Source organism: Sesamum indicum, linkage group LG7 (genome assembly GCF_026168435.1).
Source record: "Sesamum indicum cultivar Baizhima isolate 11 linkage group LG7, ASM2616843v1, whole genome shotgun sequence".
Taxonomy (NCBI): domain Eukaryota; kingdom Viridiplantae; phylum Streptophyta; class Magnoliopsida; order Lamiales; family Pedaliaceae; genus Sesamum; species Sesamum indicum.
In genome coordinates this window covers 13490170-13511150 of record NC_142663.1, presented here as the reverse complement: position 1 = coordinate 13511150, position 20981 = coordinate 13490170, and the positions used below count along the sequence as shown (strand labels likewise).

General features: G+C 31.9%; 2 protein-coding genes across 4 annotated transcripts; one reads left to right on the top strand and one right to left on the bottom strand.

Annotated features, from left to right (window-relative positions):
* Positions 1 to 4038: 4038 nt before the first annotated feature.
* Positions 4039 to 9000, top strand: LOC105166716 (S-type anion channel SLAH2). Of its 3 annotated transcripts, none has more exons than XM_088882906.1 (8): positions 4039 to 4382; positions 4750 to 4810; positions 5849 to 6017; positions 6265 to 6457; positions 6583 to 7083; positions 7158 to 7928; positions 8159 to 8190; positions 8271 to 9000. In XM_088882906.1, exons 4-8 carry the CDS (start codon positions 6281 to 6283, stop codon positions 8668 to 8670), a joined length of 1881 nt encoding a protein of 626 aa, XP_088739032.1. In that variant the 5' UTR covers positions 4039 to 4382; positions 4750 to 4810; positions 5849 to 6017; positions 6265 to 6280; the 3' UTR covers positions 8671 to 9000. The 3 variants fall into 3 exon arrangements, with proteins under 3 accessions (XP_088739032.1, XP_088739031.1, XP_011084472.1); XM_088882905.1 differs by having other exon boundaries at positions 4039 to 4462; XM_011086170.3 differs by lacking the exons at positions 4039 to 4382; positions 4750 to 4810 and adding an exon at positions 4892 to 5347.
* A 2787-nt stretch (positions 9001 to 11787) lies between these two features.
* LOC105166717 (acidic endochitinase SE2) lies at positions 11788 to 13012 on the bottom strand. The gene has a single exon (XM_011086173.3). It carries the CDS (start codon positions 12945 to 12947, stop codon positions 12018 to 12020), a length of 930 nt encoding a protein of 309 aa, XP_011084475.1. The 5' UTR covers positions 12948 to 13012; the 3' UTR covers positions 11788 to 12017.
* Between the last annotated feature and the right edge of the window lie 7969 nt (positions 13013 to 20981).

Below are 20981 nucleotides of genomic sequence, written 5' to 3'. Positions count from 1 at the left end.
TGATTTTGTACAATCCGACAAGTCCGATCTTCCTTGTATGGAAAAATTGCAGCCATTGTGGTGAGTTGTTGTCGTTGCATTCACATTCATCTTTTTCCCCACCTCACATTTTCTTCTTCACTTCAACCCAAAGGAGTGTTCTTTAGGATAGAGAGAAACATCTTCGTCTATCATAATATCTTGAATTTCACAAAAGTTGAATTCAATAAAAATAAATAAATATAAAATAAGTATTATTAATTATATAATTATCTGAAATAAAAAAAAGTTTACGAACTTATTAGAAACACAATTGTAAAAAATATGAGTTTTTTCTAAATTATGAATGAATTAGAACTGGATATATGCTCAGTACCTACAAATGATTCAGGGGCCGTTTACAAGGTTTGATAAAGTTGGACCCTTGCTTCAGTCTACCTGTATTCATTATGAAAAATATCAGGAATTCAACAGGTCTTGAATAAGGTTTAATAACTTGTCGGATCTAAGGATTGTGATAGTATAATCGGACCCTATCCCACATTTTATCCAATCGGTTGACACCAATAAAATATATTAATTTATAATATCCAATATTTTATTTTCAATCGAACCTATAAATTATTTATCCTACACATAAAAGTAAATAGCCCCTGAAGGGTTTTGAGTCACCATCATGCACTATTTCTTAAAACTCATCCACGGTTCACTAATGTTATCGTTGTTTTTCAACATATATAGATCTGTGATTATTTATTTTTTGTTATTCTCTAATTCGTTGAGGAGCATATTACGACTAACACGATTTTATTAAAAGCATATATGCAATTTTTGTGTATGTACATTTCAAATTAAATAAAATAAAACTCTCATTTATTATAAAAAGAAGAAAGTTTCAATAACCATCTTACAATTATCTAATTATGTTGCTCAAGCTAGAATTATTAAAAAAAAAAAAGCAATTACTTGAAAAAATAAAAATAAAAAATTCAAACACATGATTAAGATTTGCCAACTCCATGTGCTTCTGAGGGTAGTGTCCAAATTTGAGTTGGATAGTTCTGGCCCAGCAAGGAATTGCCTACTGGTCCCTCAAGTTTATAGTAATACCAAAATTACCCCCAACACACACAGACAGAGAGAAAAGAGAATAGGGCAAGCAAATAGGTCAAAACTGAAAAGCTAGAAACACACACACACAAAAGTATCTAGGCATAGGGGAAACAGTGGTCCAAAAAGCAAATATCAAATCAAGCTCCCAAAACTTTGAAAGGGCACATGAAAGCCACAATTCTCCATGTACATTCACACACCTACTACCTTTTCATTTCTACTGCCTTTTAATTCTTTCTTACTCCTAATTAATTAAAATGCTTGATCTAGCTTTTATGATGTGCTAAGTTTTGACTATTGCATTATGTGGGCCTCTCTCTCTTTTTTTTTTTTCATATGAATAAAAAGTTAGGTCGGATTAAATTATTTCGACTAAAGGGACATTATTATTTTGATCAAAATTTGTTGAGGCATTATCCGAATTTAAATAAGTTCAATTTTCACTGAATCAAGTGTTATAAGGTGGTTATTGGGAACTTAGAGCAACGAGTCTGACATTTTGAATAAGATTTGAATTTATGACATGTTGGATCAAATATTATAAGTTGGCTATCGTCAACCATAATGTGACAAACTTTACGTTCCTAATAAAGTTGAAACTCATTGTAAGTCGGATCAAACATTATAAGCTAGTTATCGCAACTTAGAGCGCCTAATCTGACGTTTTGAATAAGGTTCAAATTCATGACATGTTGGATCAAATGTCATAAATTGACTATCGTCAATTCTATAATGATAAATTTTACGTTTTCAATAAAATTGTAACTCATCACATCCAAATTGAAAATCAGCAACTTAATCACTAGGCCATTGTGCTATTAATTGTATGGTTTTGATAAAGACTTGTCAATGCTTGTAGGTTCATGTGCTACCCCCCTAACCTTTTTGTTCATAGAAATTGAGTGGGTGTTTAGCTTTAGGGAATAAGTTAGAGTTGTTGGTCTACTTTCCCCTAAAGTTGGTCTAACTCATGCTTATGAATAGCTATTTGTATGTGGAAATTCCTATTTATGGAAGGAATATTCATTTCCCACCACCTAATAGTGATTTCTCATTGTTTTTTTCCCACCAAAATGCCCCTCTTATAACACAGGTAAGTTAATTAACAAATTTGAGGTCATGAAGTTGAGTTTCGTCAAATGTGTGAGTATTTGACTCATTTACTATGAGTTGTTGCAATTTATTTTATTATTCATTATTGTATAATGTATTGATTGACCTGATGATCGCTCAATTTTTTGAAATGTTCATATAATTATATAATTACCGCTTCAATAAAAAATAGAAAATAACAGTCCGACCAAATCACTGCACAATATTGCTTTCAATTTCCTAAGGTCTCATTTACTTTGTGATATGAGCTGTTTTGGGTGATAGAATTAAAAAATAAATAAAAAAAAAAAGTCAGGTATTAACTATGCTTGTTTCCTGGAATTTTAGGCCCATCAGATGTGGCCCATATGTTTGGGCTTATGGATTGTAAGTTCTCTTGTGGGTTATAAATTCAAGATTCCAAATGGCATTTTATCACTTGTGCTTTTGAAAAAAGATTATCAACATAAAATATTATAAATGAAAAGTATCATCTAAGCAGACAGGGAAAAGGTTATCACTACAACTATTTTTTTTTTTTAATTTTAAATTGCAAAGCTAAGTAATGTTGAAAACTTATTTGTCAAGAATTGCAATTTCTTTTTCAAGTGTTTTTGTATTGTAATATTTTGAAATTTTAATATTCATTTATAGGAAATAATAAAACAAAGTACATTCTTTCATGAAAACCTCAAATAAAAAACTCAAGATAGATTCTGTAAATGCACTTGTGACAGCATATTTTTCAAGCTATATCTCATATTACAATTTTGAATTGCATTTGCTATTTTTTACCTATATACGTCATATATATAATAGGAAAAAATGTAATTTTTTAGTCCTCTAATTTATGAGGTGGTATTTTAGTCCTGTACGAATTAGTTTCTACAATTTAGTCCTGTAATTTTAAAATTTTGACAATTTTTATCATTGCTCGATCAATTTGACTGAAAAATTACATGTAATTTGCACATGTCTCAATTAAATTTGCAAGTAAATTGCAATTTTCGGTCAAGTAAAGGATTAAAGTTGCAAAAATTATAAAGTTACATATCGATTCGTATAGGATTAAATATGTTACCCTTTAAGTTACACGACTAAAATTATAATTTTTCTATTATAAATACTGTTGACTACAGAGTATACGCTACATATATAAAATTTTTATTCTAATATATAGATAATTTAAACTTTATGTACATTATAATGTATATAGAAAAACTACAATATAAGTTATGACATGAGCTTATCATACAAGATCTTGTATGTTTTATGGTATATTATAAAAAAAATAACTTTGGCTTAGATTTCTACTCTTCTGGCAAACAATTAAAGTTCATTAATATTCAAGGCTGAAAAAGGTAAAGATGGCAATATATTGCCGACAAGGCCTAACTCAATTCGCGAAGTTAAAATCCCACATAACTCTAAGAGTGTGTGTTCGAACCCTACAATTGTGTGAGAGAATATAATTTTACTTTAATAATAAGTGTTGATTAAATATAATTATTTAATATTAATAAATAATTTAAAAGCAATTTATTTCCTTATCATATGTGAAATGAACAAATAAATTCCTTTGAAAAAAATTTAGCAAATTACCTCGTATTTCACAAAATAAAGCAAATTATCCCTCTATCAATTACCCCTCTGTCATATTGTTGGCTTTCACTAAAAATAAAACAACATTGTCAACTTTTTTAGTTTACTAGTAAAATATCCCAATTTCATTTAATCCACAGCCAAATTAAAAAGATAAAATCTTGATCATGTCGTCTCATGCAAAGTTCATGTTCTTATATATTAGGTCTAAAACTAGTAAGCACCACAATGTAGTAACAATCCCACTGATGTTTTCTTCTTTCTTCCACTTTTACTCTCTCCCGCATGCTTGTACATGGAAACAATGCTGTAATGCACTTGAATTTGCGCAAACCCATCAAGGAAAATAGAGAAAAAAAATTCTTGCTTGAGTAAAGATGCAGCTTCTTGGATACTACTAATTATCAAGAAAACAGCTGAATCCCCATGGGGTGTTGGTGGGCTTGCTTTATCTTCACATTTGGTGCAGATCTTGTTATTGTGTTGCCTCAAAGAACAAGACCCTCCTTGGTTTTAGGCTTAATCTAGTGACTAAAGTTTTGATTTTTCACGGATTTTCTGGATTTCTTGATGGCCCGGAAAGGGAAAAGTGAGAAGTAAGTAAGGCGGCGATTTTAGTGAATATTTTCATTTCAAGAAAATTTTAGTTTCATCGTGGACCATCTCACCGTCGCTGGTAGGTGGTAGAATTTAATGAATATTAAGTTCTGTTTATATGTATACAACTTAGATATGTGCTTTGAAATGCCAGTTTTGATGTATTTGCATTAGTTGACTCTTTCCAAGCTCTGCTGTTTGTGGGACTTTCTTGGTTGTCTCTCTACGGATACATTTTCACACACAAACACGCACATGTGTGTGTATATATGTAAATGTGTCTGTATGTGTGTTTCTGATAGATAGCATGTTTGACTGAATGATGTGGTTGTTTGATGATGATACTGATATGGCTCTGTTTTAAAGGGGGGGCCCAAGAATGGACAGTGGGAAGATGCTTTGATCCCTCCATTTCTATTTCCATGAGGTAATAACTCTCAAAAACCACTTAATCTTGATAGAGTTTGAGTTTGATTTCTTCACAGGAAGATTTGCTTGGTTCGATTGTGAGGTAGCTTTCAATGTGGTTTGACAAATACTTAGATGATAATGTTGTGTTAGTCATTGTACTTGTGCTAATCTCTACCTAAATATTTTCTATTCGAAGCTAAAAAATATCAGGGTTATAACTTCGTCGACTCGATGTTTTTTATTGGCATCTTGTGAACTGTGTTAAATTGTTTGATATCATTATCTTTGATAATTAGCTAAATGCATAGTACTTAATCATTTGTTTGACCTGGAAAACTCTGGTTAAGGAAAAAAAATTGTTTGGAAAACTCTGGAGACTTACTTGTTGCCGCGAATCTGCACCGTTCGCTCTTTGACAGCCAAAAAAAGAATAGAAAACTTACGAAACATTGGGCTGCAGCCGTCTGTCTATATAAAAATATCCATGTCAAAGGTGAGTTAGTAATTTGTTTGCTGCAGAAAAATCATTTTCTTGAAACATTGCGCAGGCAGAGTAAGTCTCTTCCTTCTATATATATGCAAAAATGTGCGTCGTTTTACTTTTTCACCAAATTCTTGATTATTCTCTTAGTTTCAGTGTTGCTTTTCGTTCTTTGCTAAACGACAGTTCGCGTTGAATACTTGCGGTGATAAAGTTAGAGCCGTAGAGGTCCTTTTCTCTTTTGTTGTCATCGTTGAATCTTACTGCTTGATTAATCTTGAATTCTTGAGCAGTTGTTTTCATCCTTGATTAATTAGACGTTGTCATTATCCTGGTTATTAGTTGTCTATTACAATTGGTCAAACCTATAAAAAGAGAACTAATGTGAAGACTTAGGTGTTCCATGCTGTAGCTGCTGGGCTACCTAACATTAGTTTTTATTAAATCAGCCACACCTTTATCTTTCCTTGTTTGGCGTCGTTTTCGTGTTGAATTTGTGTCGTTGTCGTTGAGGGCAGCTGTTTTGTGCACATTTACACGACTGACGTATTGGTTCCTATAATATATATATAGGAATAAATGTGTCCCAGAATTAGACTCTGAACTGTGGTTTCTTTCATCTGGTTGGCATATCAAGAAGATCCCTTTCAGTGCATTGATCCATATTTCTTGATTGTTCTTACCATAAAGATCTGAATTGCTTCCAACAATCAGGAATTAGTGAAGAAGTCGGAGTTCTGAGGTAAGCTTCAAGATTTTGCACTTAAGAAAGACTTCGCTTATTCTTCTGTTTGTTAAGACGTACAGTTTGTTGTCAGTATATCCCGAGGTTCTTGAGATGAATGCATCGTAATTGAAGAGAATTTCCTCGGCAAACACATAGCTTATTCCAACCAAATTATTAATAGCTTTGGATCATATTTGGAAACTGTTCTATTCTCTAGTCAAATATTGTAGAATCCTATCTGATAAAATTGTAACGCTGGTAGGTACGACTGAATAGTTATGGAGAGCAGCAAAGAAAATAATTCCCCAAGGGAAGACTCCTCTGAAGAACTCCCGTCATTGATCAGAGCTATCACTGCACATGAGGTGGCTGGTTTCGATAGTCTTAAAGATCGCGATGATTCGAAGGGTCGACTTCAATCAACTGGCTTTCATCCTCTGAGTGCCTCAGTTTTCGTAAGTTGCACCTTGTTCCGCTACTCATCAATGCTGATAAAAGTTAATTCCTCTTAGCATTGTTTCACGTGTCTACTTAGTACGTGATGAAATAGCTTAGGATGTTTTTATCATGATCGTGTCAGGGAATTGAAGCTGCTGAGACGGAAGATCAAAGCGGTCTTTCTAAGTCACAAAGGATGCATTCTGTGTCCATCAGCATGCCGCCTTCTCCTATTGAAGCTCATATACAGAACACCAAGAGAGTTCTCTTCAGGGACACTGAGACAATTTTGGGCAATTCTGTTCCAAATTCTGCTGCTTCATATACAAACTTTGGTGCTCAGACGAAACAGGCCCGCTTTTATTCTCAACCGATGCCGAAAGGTTCTGTACTGAACGAGGCCATTTCTAGTGAAAAATCTGCCAATCTTCCTCCGAGGAATCCCAGGATTGAAAAGCTGAGAGATAATAGATATGATTCTTTCAAGACGTGGTCAGGAAAACTTGAGAGACAAATATCAAATTTGCGTGGTAAGCGTCAGCCTGAGCAAGGTTCCCATGCTCAGCAACCTGCACAAATGGAAAGTGTACCTGTTGACCGATACTTTGATGCTTTGGAGGGACCAGAACTGGATACACTACGGGTACATGCTTATTTCCCACTAGGTCTAGCACTAGAAACTCTGCTGTTAGCTTAACTGACAACAATTTTCTGCAGGCTTCAGAAGAAATACTTCTTCCGGATGACAAGCAATGGCCGTTCCTTCTACGCTTTCCTGTCTCATCCTTTGGTATCTGTCTTGGTGTTAGCAGCCAAGCCATCATGTGGAAAACACTGGCTTCCTCCGAATCTACAAAGTTCCTCCACGTGAGCCCGGATATAAATCTCGTCCTTTGGTTCATATCCGTTGCTTTAGTGGTGATCGTGGCTGCAGTCTATGCTCTCAAAGTTATATTCTACTTTGAAGCCGTTCGTCGTGAATATTACCACCCAATACGTGTTAACTTCTTCTTTGCTCCTTGGATCGCCCTTCTGTTCTTAGCACTCGGGATTCCACCATCGTTTTCTAATACTCTGCATGCATCCCTATGGTACATTCTCATGACCCCGATTTTTTTTCTAGAGCTTAAGATATACGGTCAGTGGATGTCAGGAGGACAACGGAGACTTTCAAAGGTGGCAAACCCGTCAAACCATCTGTCGATAGTCGGCAACTTTGTTGGTGCCTTGCTTGGTGCATCTATGGGGCTAAAAGAAGGGCCAGTTTTCTTCTTTGCTGTTGGATTGGCTCATTACACCGTCCTATTTGTAACTCTCTACCAGAGACTTCCAACGAACGAGACGCTTCCTAAGGAGCTCCACCCGGTTTTCTTCCTGTTTGTAGCTGCACCTAGTGTTGCCTCAATGGCATGGGCTCGGATTCAAGGGACATTCGACTATGGATCCCGTATTGCTTACTTCATCGCCCTGTTCCTTTATTTCTCACTGGTTGGTTCTCGAACTAATGATATAAGCTCCAAACAAGAACATGTCATAACGAGTAGTAATAATTTTTACCAACTTCATAAATTGTTTTTGCATTTTGTAATGTATTTATTATGCATCGTCCAATAATATCTTGACATACGGTGTCTAATGTGGATTGATATATTGTGGGTACTGCAACTTTGAACTATGTCCGGACAAGAATAACTCACTTTGCACTATCTTCTTTACAGGCCGTCCGTGTTAATTTCTTCCGAGGTTTCAGGTACATTTTTGCACTTACATTATCAACACTATCTATATTCGAATTTTTTTTCATAGTTTCCTCGTTATTACTACCTATAGGTTCTCACTGGCATGGTGGGCTTACACTTTCCCAATGACCGGAGCTGCCATTGCCACGATCAGATACTCGAGCGTCGTAACGAACTTAGTCACCAAAATCCTGACTGTCATCCTCTGCCTCGTTTCTACACTTACCGTGACAGCACTGCTTGTAACTACTATCATCCATGCCTTTATCCTCCGAGACCTTTTCCCAAATGACATTTCGATTGCTATAAGTGATAGGAGTGACAGGAGACCTAAAACGACCCGACGATGGTATCATCGGAGATCAGGCAGCTCGGAAAGCAACGTGGAACACTACCTCAAGTTTTCAAATTCAGATGGCAAAGACATCGAGGCTTCTGTTTGTCCTCCGAGTTGCAATAACCAAGAGTTGTCCGCTTCTAGTGCAAAATAATTGAAAATTTTTATTCAGATCAGATTTTGCCACAACCATCCACTGTGATTAATTTGATTTTAACAAATCTGATCTGAATTAGAATTTTTCTATATAATTTTACCCCACTCATGTCAAAGGAGGAACTCACTATAGATTTTGAGGTCCAATGAAGTTGATGTGGTGAAGGGAGACTGAGGATTGATTGAGGCTGTAAAAATTTTTTGGAAGTTGAGTGTTGATATTATAGAGGTTTCTCATATGAATAATCTCTTTTCCAAGATGAATATGGATGTATAGTGTTAGTACAATATGAAATGTCACAACCTAATACATTTTACTCTAAATACCTTTGTTGTCTCTATCGATGCAAAACATTTGAGTCGAGTAGACAATATTGTTTTAACTATTTTTTTATTTATGTATAAATCGAATACGTAAACAATAAAAGATATGTATCATGTCATGTCAAAGTAGGTCTTATTTCAATATTAATATGAGTAAATGATCTCATTTGATGTTTTCACGTTTGGTGCGTTTTTCCACCATGAAAAGAAACCCAAAAGAATAAATTACAAATTAGTAAAAAAATAAATAAATAAATTGGGAGCAATGAGCACCATTCCCTTGTTAAAATAAAGGGATAATTGTCGTCATTTCATTAGATTTGGTGTAATTACAAATAGACTTATGTTAAAACAAATATTTCAACTTGATTGGGCTTCCACATCAATAATTAGAAATCCGTTTTGTCTGGTCCAATTAGAATTTCAGCCCAGCCTCCTTTCCTTGTTATATTCTTCTGCTTTCCTCAAGGGCTGGACGACGACCACGGTAATCTTTGTGTTCTTTGCGGTAGCCGAAAATAGCTCACCTAAAAAGAAGCAAAATTGAGGATTAATGCATTTTTGGTATTTAAATATAGTCATTAATGTGATTTGATTCTCAAACAATTTAAGGTTGCAATTTTAATTATTAATCTTTAATTTTTTTGGCACTTTTGGCCGTTTCATTAACTTTTCCCTTTAAATTCAACAGAAATCTCATTTATAGTGGAAAAAAATAGCTATTTTCCTCCCATTTTGTGGTGTTTTTCAAGTTGTAATTCAATGTATTTATTTTTTATACTTTTCATCAAACTTCAAAAGAAAATAAATTAAAAAAAATAGATTTAAGCAATTTAATTAAATTTATATTAATTATCTAAATAGTTTTATTTTATAATTATGTATATATTAATATACAAATATATAATGTAGGATGCCTAGCGTACTTCTTAACCACGTCAAACAATGATATGGCTCATTTTATTGGCCAAATAAGTAATTAACTGACACATCAGTAATTTCTGTTCAATTGACCGAAAAAGTGACACCAAAACCCTAAATTGGACCTAATTGAAGCATTTTTCAATATAGTGCATAAAATGTGATAATTATCATAGTTAGTAGACTAAAATTGAACGAGAGCCAAATTAATAGACTAAATTGTTTTTTCCCGAATAATAATAATAATAGCTAAGTCAGACATTTGATATTGTATAGTTGGAAATTTTTATGTTTATGATAAATAATTAATTAAAAATTGCAAGAATATTGAATAAATTTGTAAGAATATTTCACAACCAGGAAATGGCAGATTTTATAAAATCTTAATTATAAGCAATAGCCAAAAAATTTCATTTATGATAAATGCGCATTCACAGTTTGCCCGTTTTTTGGTGAAATCTTAGGCACATATGGTTCTCTATTTCTTTTTTTTTACTAATTACAATTCTATTTCTTGAGATTTGGTGTAATTACACGTAAACTCTCTATTATTTAAAAAATTATTTTTAGTATTTCTGAGATTTGTTTTTATCTAGTAAATAAATAACTCCACTAGTCAAAATTTATTGATATTAATAAATAAAATATAAATGAAAAAAAATGATAGTTTCGCTCGATTTTCCTACTATTTACATAATTTAGATTTAAATTCTTCGTAATCCAGTTTTTATTATTTTTTTCGGGCCTGTACGTATATATATATTTCTATTTTTAATATTTTACTGAGCCGCTATTACCTACTAAAATGTGAAGTGGATCAAAATTGTTTATCATCGTAAAGATAGCATGCACCTTAAGGGAAAATTACAATTTTCATCCCCTAAGTTAGGGGTTGATAATTTTGACATATACAAATTAATTTTATAATTTAGTTATGTAATTTTAAATTTTGATATTTTTAATTATTTTTTGCTGAAAGCTACGTGCCAGCACATGACCTTTACTATTGGGGTTTTCCAGCTAGATGGGAATAAAATTGACAATTTTTTAAAAATATAGGACTAAATTATAAAAATTAATTCATGTAGAATCACAATTGATGCCCTCCCTAAGTTACAAGATAAAAATTATAACCTTTTTCCTAAATAACTAGTATTTTTTGCTGAAAAATCACTACTTTTTACTCCTTATAGAAAAAATAAAATTAATAATATCTATAATTAAAAAAAATAGAGCCTTAAAAAAATTAGAGCCATAAAAGTATAATTTTCAAGCAAACGTGCCCCTAACATGGGGTGCGTTGAGGGCAGTGCTGAACAAATAAATTAATAGAACTCGTATTTTTTGCTGAAAATTTCACTAGTTTTACTCTTCATCGAGAAAATAAATTAATAATATCTTTTAATTGAAAAATTAGAGCCTTACAAATATATATTTCAGGCTTGGTAAATTAACATGCCCCCAACAAGGGGTTTGACAAGGATAGTGTTGAACAAGTACTATAAAAATATCATTTTTACTAAAAGTTCACCTATTTTTTACTCCCTTTAGAGAAAATAAATTAATAAAGTTTTGGTACTACACGAATTCATTTTGCCAATTTAATTCTGTAACGATGAAAGTTGGCAATTTGGTCCTTTTTGGTCAGAGAAACGCATGTGCCAGCTATATAATCTTTATAATTGGAGCTTTCCTGTCAATAGAATTAAAATTACCAAATTTTTAAAGTTACATGATTAAATTACGAAAATCAATTCATGCAAGCTCCACCGGATAAAAAATTGCAATTTTCCCCGCACCTTAATGTATCTCTCTTCTTCTAATTTCTCATGCAATTGGAGGTGAGCTAATAAAAAAAGAAGGCTCATAATAACGGAAACATCAAATAACATAAGCAAGTTCATATGTGAAATGACAGGAAAATATAATAAAGATCTGCTCGCTCCGCAACGAGCTTAACCTTTTCTTTATTTTATTGGTCAATTTATTTATTTATTCATGCCATGACAGCATACATGCGCGCATCGGATTATTCCACAGTAGTCCCTCATAGGGAAAGCCAGGAGTAATTGGGCAATGCCAGAACGCCAACCGTGTCACTCAGACCATGGAGATCAACAAGTCTTCATGGTGCAGTTTGTTGCCACACACTGCTGGCTGTATAGTTGCACTGAAGGTAGTATCATAGAACCTGCTCCACAGCATGACCCCTCCATAATTTGGGGAATTCCTAATCACCGGCAGGACTTGACTCACAATCACATCAGGCGGAGCGTATCCGGCCCCAGCACCTGTTGCCGCTGGCAAGCCCAAGAAAAGTTGATTACCCTCCGGGAGGTATACACTCCAATCGTTCCATGCATCTATAAGACCGGCGATGCCGCTTCTGTAATCACACGGGGGATTGTTGTAAAACTGTACCCAGACGTAGTCGAAAAGCCCAGTTTTGATAGCGGTGTCCAGGTTGCGATCGGGGATAGGACACTGTGGAGCTGCAGATAAATACACCTTTTTCTCCGGTGTGCTGTAGCTTGCCAGGGCCCTAGCGAGGTCGTCCCAATAGAGGGTGGAACGTGGATATTCAATATCAAAGTCTATGCCGTCCAAAGCGACGGCCCCCAGGGGCCCGGTGGAGCTCTTGCCGCTTAAGAAAGTATCGTATAGATAAGCAGCAACTTGATTTGCATCTTCAGTAGAACAGAGGCCGTACGTGCCGGCAGAGCCACCGAGTGATAGCAGCATTTTGATGCCTAGATTCTGACAGGCCTGGATTTCTGTGATTAGTCCCCTACAGGTGCCTGACGGGGGATCGCAATGGCCAGCCAAGTTCATTCTAGGGGTTATGCCGCAGCCAAAGTCGATTAAGAAGGCGACGTTGATGAACTGGTAGTAGCCGGACTGACAGGCCTGGAGGAGGGTTCCTTCGTTGCCATTTTGGCCCCAGTAGGTGGAAATTCCACAGGCTTCTGAGGGCCTGAACAGGGAGAAGGCGACGAGGATGGAGAGAATGAGTAGGGTTTTTGTAGCCATTTTGTCAATTGAGACTTGATAGGCCGGATACGTGTTCGCTGTGGATTTGAAAGGGAGGTGTGCATCCCATTTTATAGCTGGGGATCATAAGAAGGGACCACAAACAGCTCATTTCCGGACACAGGGAGCCCTCTGAAACTCCATCCAATGTTTTGAGACGAAGAACCAAGGAAATTCGATCAACCATCAACAAAATACGACAAACCAAAATCAATCACGTGAATAATATATATGGATGTGATTGCAACTCTTCGGGCAGTGGCCCCAATTCTATGAACTCTCACTAGTACGATATGCGAAATTATTGATGAATTGAGGAATTGTTAACATCACGATGTTGTTGTACTAATGTAATTCAATGTGTCTATTATGATATTGTAAATAAATATATTACCTCTTATGAAAAAAAATAACAATTTACCCCTTCCGTTAATTAAAATAAAGCAATATACTCCTATCTAGGGATAAATTGTTTTATTTAAAAAAACATAGAGGGCAAATTGCTGCATTTTAAAAAATACAAGGAGGTAAATTATTATTTTCTTTTTCATAAGGGGATACTTTGCTCAAGAGAAATTCAAATTACCCCCTGAAATATTAAAAAAGGGTACAAAGCAAATCCTGAAAAAAAAAAAGTTGCAAAGAGCCTCCCCAACCTTTTAATAAAAAGGCATATTACCCCCTCCGCTGAGCATTATAGTTCACTTGCCCATTTTGTAATTGATTTAGCTATTTTGGTCGGTAACTGATCACTTTTATCCCTTATTACTAAAAAAACTGCACATATTTTCACAGAAACCACAGACACGACAAGAAAATTGTCCAATAGCAACAAAAAGAAAAAAATTTAATTAGATAATTAACAAGTAAAACACTCATTGCTAATCTACATTATTTAGTCGAACGAACTTATTTGCTATGAATTTAGCAAGAAAAATTAACTTGTTATGGATTTAGCAACAAACTGTTTGAAAATATATTAAATAATGTAAATTAGTAATGAAAATTTTACTTGCTAATTAATTCGATACTGATTTTAACATCAATTTTTTTCGTAGCTATTGATCATTTTTCTTATGGTGGAATCCACAGAAGAAACCCTCCAAAACAAGAGAAAAGTGTGCTGTAATATAAAAAAAAAGAAAGTGATAATGTTTGAGTTTGAGTTTATTTAGTTGAGGTTGTCTATTCTAAGTAGATATTATCTGTTTGTTTAGTGTTTGGAATAAGTGGTGAATCGGAAGTCCTACCATTCTATTTTTGAGTGGTCCATTTTGAAAATTTTATGAGAATTATAAAAAATTGGTCCATATTTACAATTTTTTAAGCTACAAATGATACTGCATTCGGTGGCATAATTTCAAATTTCCGGACATATCTCTACCATTATTATGGCACTGAGTGCAGTGTCCAAAGGACCATTTTATTAACGTAGTACTTGTCCTAAAACAAATTGACATGTGTTGAATTTCACATAAAAAGAAATACAGCCTAGATGGTAGGACCATTGATTTGATATTTTGATTTAAAGGACAGATAATCTGCACATGATGAATTTCTCACATAAAAATAAATCTATTATTCTCTAATTATGTCTAATTATTGAAATATTAAAAAAGTAATATATGGGACTTTATATGAAATACATGAGTAACAAAGTGTTGACATCAGTACAATTTATGTATTTCTTTTTTTTTTTTTTACTGACATCAACATTTTCCATCCAAACTTTAATAGAAGAGGATCATTTGTAAACAGAGAATTCCTAAACAGGATCTAAATATAATTTTAAATGAACTTAATATAAACAGTTGAATACATAACTGTAAATAAAAAACTCCATTGTCAACAAAAAAAGGGGGACAAAGATTAAAAAGAAAAAATCATAATAAATAAAATTAAATTAAAAAAATTTAAACATATGGTACCCAAAATACGATTTTAAAGGAAAGGGAGAAAATACTAATTTAAGTCACTTTATATGATTTCACGTACATTCTATTCTGAGAAGATGTTATCAGTTTGTTTATGGAAGACGCGGTGAAGCGGTCTCAAGTCCTATTCTTGGTTGCATTAAGACATGTGCAATTTTTGAAGTGGTCCATTTTGACAATAATTATCGGTATATATACGTGTCACAATTAAATGTGTTTGTATAATTAATTTATATTTAAAAAATTATTATTATTTTAGAAATATATATTAATTAATTGAATAAAAAAATACTAAAAAATTATAAAATAGTTGTGGAAAATTATTGTTAGAGAAGGAAAAGGAATGAGAAGGTTGAGAATAGAGAAAATAGAATTTAGAGAAAAAAATTTAGATTAATAAAATAATTAACAAAAATTCACAGACCAATGAGTCGAAAATGCCAAAAGAGTGCTCTTCAATTATATAAAGGTATAAATAAACAAGAAGCGGTCCTGTATTCATAATTTTTGAGGCCCCAGATGATGTTGATTTCGGTGCATAAGTTCTATATTTATACGCATCTTGCTATTATTGTGGCACCGAGCGCAACGTCAAAATTAAAGGACTATTCTTGTAATGTAGTGTCTGTCATGAAACAGATTGGCACGTGTTGAAATCTTCATAAAAACAGACATAGAATGTGGGGACCGTAGGACCATTCTTGTGATGTACTTTTTATACCGACAGACAGATTACACAATAAATTTTTCATATAAAAACAACGTGGTATATTGGACCGCTAAGATTGTATTCAATACGGGGCCAATACAATTAGAATAAATTGGCCTTTCTGTAAGCTTAAGGGCTCTATCGACTTGAATAAAAATTTATTCTTATGTGTAGATTCTCGATTTGATTATAAAAATATATATATCTTTTAATTTTATATTTTTTGATGGAGTTGTAGTGACGGACTTTATTTAAAATAATAATGATAATTCAAACAAAACAATAATTTATAACAATCAGGAATTTTTATAGTCGATGTGAACGTGTGTCAATATAAAAAGTAGTTATCAATATTAAAAATAGTAAATTTTGGTTCAACATGAGGACGATGATTTCAACTTCACAATTTGGACGTGAATTATATATGATAATGGTTGGAAAGGATTTAAATATATGTGAATAAGTAATGAATTAAAGACATTCTAGTCTCAGTTTTAACTACTTATTACATATAAGTCATAAATATATATATTTTTATGATTAAGGAATAATTGCATTTGAATTAATAAGGGTGAATTACAACAAGCTCCTATGGAATTTGTATAATTACGATTGGCCCTCTTATTTCGAAAATCATAAATATTTTCTTGATGTTTGATAAAATTATGTAATTTTTTTATGAAAGTCTGGATGTCAATTTTGGCCTTATTGTATTTTATTAAAAAAAAATTAAAACATATATAAAAAATTGGAAGAGATGTAGTCATAAAAAATGAGACAAATTTAAAAAAATAAGTAAAATTATATATAATTTAAAATCCATAAGAGTATTTTTGTCATCTCTCCACTAAAAAATAGACAAAAAAAAAACCTAACGAATAGTACTAACAGATTAGGCTAGTTGTTGGACGATTCTTAAAATCAAGAGGTATTGATAATTTTCCAAACACCAAGAAGATATTTATAATTATGTCAAATTTTAATAAACCTCATTGTAATTTACTCTTCGGATGACGTACAAAAATAATTTATTCCTTAAAAGAAAAACTTATTTATAAATTAGATTATATATGCTATATTAATTAGTGGTTAGGAATTAATAAAGGAACTACATATGTAAATGTGAATAATGATGTAATTAACCAAGTAAAAGCATGCTGAATTTGAGTTTCTTTATTTGAGGTTGTTGATTATGAGAATATATTATGAGTTTAGGTTTTGGGGTATGTGGTGAAGAGTTATCAATCATTACAGTATGGCCTTTTAAGACAGTACGTGTTCTAACACATATGAATACGTGGGGACTATGGGACCACTCTTATGACGTACTTCTCGTAATGCCGCTGAGGTTGTATTTGAAAATCAGTTGGCTTTTTCTGTAAGATCAAAAAGCTCTATCGATTTAGATACAAATTTATTTAGATTTATATGGAATTGTAGAGACGGACCCCTCAGTTTAATAATATAATAATAATAGTTCAAACCAAAACGACATTTTATAATAATTAGAAACCGTTACAATCGTACTCAACAAAATTAATTTACTATATCAATGGTCGACAAAAATTATATTTTTAGCCCCACAAACAATAAATTTCTTATATCTAATTATATATATATATAACTCACGTGGTATAGATACAATGCGTAAGGACCATTATTTTACCAGGACCATTCTTAGTTTTATTTTAATTTGCTGATTTTACGAAGAGATAATGTGTTCATTGATTGGGCGTAGCATACGCGGAGAAGTGGGAACAAGTCCGAGAAAGTGTGGTGGAGGAAAATTCTAATGCATATCGAATTTGGTCGAATCTGAATCAATTACATGACAAGTGTAATACACTTGTCATCTGATTGGTGTACAATTCACGAAAAGTGACCAATCACATGGCAAATATATTTCACTCACTTTATGATTGATTTGACTCGACCAAACCTAATTTGAGTAAAAATTTTTCATATATTCTGTATTTATAACTTAGTTGCTAGAGATGTCATTTAATTTCTAAGATAAGGGCAATCCAAGGAAGCGGACCCAAATAGCGATTGGTCATATGTAGGACAATCTCATACGATCACGTGATGAATTTTTTTTCCATCTATATCAATATAAAAATAAAAGATATTTTTTATTTACATACGACCATTCGTAAGAATATTACACCAATTTTTTTATTATAGTACTAATACTCTTAAATTGAATTCCATTTCTTTCTTCTTTCTTTTAATTTTTTAAACTATGATGTGTTAGTTTGTATTTTATTTAAATATACTTTAAAATATTGAAATATCATTTAGTATATATTTAAAGAAAAAATGCCACGACAACTAATAAAATAATGAATATAATGCATAGGGACCGCTCATACAGTAACTCAAATGATGTGATTGGTCAAGTAGAATAGATTCCAAAAATCATCTCTATTTAAATAATGATGGGGATCGGACAAGAACAGAAGGAGGATATGAGCATTTCACACTCGGGTCGCCACAGTGGATCTGATACGACCCGCCAACCAGACACATACAAGATTATGATCATGACACGTGGATTTATATTTGTATGAATATTTTAAATCATAAATACTGTAAAATTGTTTTGGGTTAAGCTAAGTAATTTTTAGCTGAGAGAATACTCAACATCTTTCTCTTTGATCTCACACTTGAATTTAAATACTGAAAGATTTTAATTCAAAATATTTCAATAAGTCAAATGATTTGTCTGTTTTCTCAAATCCCAAACATTTCTGAATTTAGTGGTGTATAATTCAATTAATTGAATCGAGTCAAACTGATAATTCAATTAATCAAAAATTGCGACACGTAGAAATGGCGCATTGAATATTGAATTGAATTAGCCGGTTCAGTTCGATCCGGAACCAACTAACCAAATTTTTTAAAAAAAAATCCAGTAATATATTTGTAATATGATAATATATATTTATTTAATAGATATATATCATTAATAAAATTGTAATATTATATATATTATAATATAGTTTATATATTTATAAAATTATAATATAAAATATATATTTAAAATTATAATAATTCGATTGGTTGAATACACCGAATCACAAAACTGAAACCGGCAAAATTCATCGATGTTTTTTAGAAAATATCCGAATATCGAATCGAATTTTCATTTTGATATTCGATTAGATCATTTTTTAATTGGTTTATCAAATTTTAAACACCCCTATTTGAATTGTATTACCCTTGATATCACCATGACTCTGATTTAACTATACAAATGTATTATAGTCCAGTAATTTTAAGCAGTAATCAAAATACATTATTGTTTAATGGATTGTAACAACAAAATGAAAAAACAAATGCAATTTAGCCTTGTAACTTGCAGATATTATTTTTTTAAGGTAAATTACAACGACCTCCCTTAGAGTTTGACATAATTACAAATATCCCCTCGTTATTTGAAAATTTTCAAATATCCCCCATAATTTTAATGATCGTCTAACAATTAGCCCAATTCATTAGGTTTTTTCCATTTTTTATGGTGAACTGATCAAAATAGTGGATTAAAAATTATAATTTATTTTTTTTATCTTTTATGGAATAAGTGGATTTTTTTTTATAATTTTTAAAATTTTTCCATCCATCCTTCGATTTTTTTATAAGTTTTTATTTTTTTAAAATAAAAAAAATACAGCAAGGGAAATAGTGATAATTTCATACATCCATCCAAGGATTACATAATTTCATCAAACATCAGGGGGTATTTGTAATTTTTTAAATAATGAGGGAATATTTATAATTACGCATACGAATTTATTTTTATAACTTAGTCCTATAACTTTAAATTTTTGGTAATTTTAGCACTTTTCATTTGTTCGTACGCTTAGATTCTTCATTTGATTATAAAAAAAACATTGTGGCGCTCGTTAGACGTGCAGTATCCGAGGAACCATTCTTTTGATGTAGTATTTATTATACGATAAATTGACACGTTCTAAACTTTACATAAAACAAACGTCGTACGTAGGGACCATAAAATCATTCTTGTGATGTACTTATCATAACGACAGACAATAAGCACATATAAATTTCTCACATATATATATAATATAAAATCGACGTGGTACATATATAATGTGTATGACCATAATTTTATAAGGACCATTCATAGTTTATTTTAATTTGCTGATTTTGCGAAGAGATATAAAGTGTTCATTGATTGGGTGTATCATATGCGGTGAAGTGGGAACGAAAGTGTGGTCTATATTTATAGTCTTGTTGCTTCTTCCCTATAGCTATTGCTCATATGTGGGACAAATTCATATATATGACCATGTCATAAATTTTTTATCTATTCCAATTTAAAAAAGAATAATTTTCACTCATAGACGATAGTTTATAATATCAATTAATTTATTGTATTGGTAATACTTTTAAATTTATTTTTTTTATTTTTTTAAAAATATAATATATTGATTTATATATTTTATTCTTACTTATAATATATTTTAAAATATAAAAAATTATTTAAACTATAACTTAGGGTTATTTTTTTTTTCACTTTTGATTCTATTGATTACGGAATTCTCACTTTTATTCTTATAACTTGTAAAAAAGAATACTTTTGATTTCACGACACATTTCCATTATATATTTTAAAGAAAAATGCAACGTGGCCGTTAAACATCTATAACGAAAAATACATTATATTTTGATGGGTTGTAACGGTGAAATTGCTCTTTGAAAAATAGTTATAGTTGAAATATGATTTTATAAGGACAATTGATTTTATAATTGCGTCGTATCAAGAATTACTATACTAGTTGCCTTTTCAGTATTTAATTCTTGTAGTTAATTTTAGTGGTATTTGTTTTGTAGAAGCTGTGACTAGCAATAATGATAAAACAATTATGTATAAAGGTTTTTATTTTTTTTTTTTTGAAATAAGAGTTATGAATTATTATTAATTAAAATAAATTGATTACAGTTATTCATATCGAATATCAATATCTAACAAAAACCATCACGACAATCATATTCTGATCAATAATATAAAATAAATTAAATCCAATCAATAACTACTATTATAGTAGAACCAACACACCTACTATTCAGTAAAACTAACACACCTACTATTGAGTAATCATAATCCAATTAAGAAAATTAAAATATGTCATTTTTAATTTTGTTTTGGTGATTGGAGAAGAGAATAGTTTTTGAGTAATAACAGTAAATAAATTCCAAAAATTAGAGTTTTAAAATTAGTGTAACGCGGTGAAACGCCACCCTACTCCAATCAACATACTGTTGTCGCTATATTCATTGATGTGCGACTCTTGGAGGAATTGGTCCAGCTTTCTGTGTCCTTGTCATTATGATGATTTGATATCAACACGTGGTGATTTTTGTGCG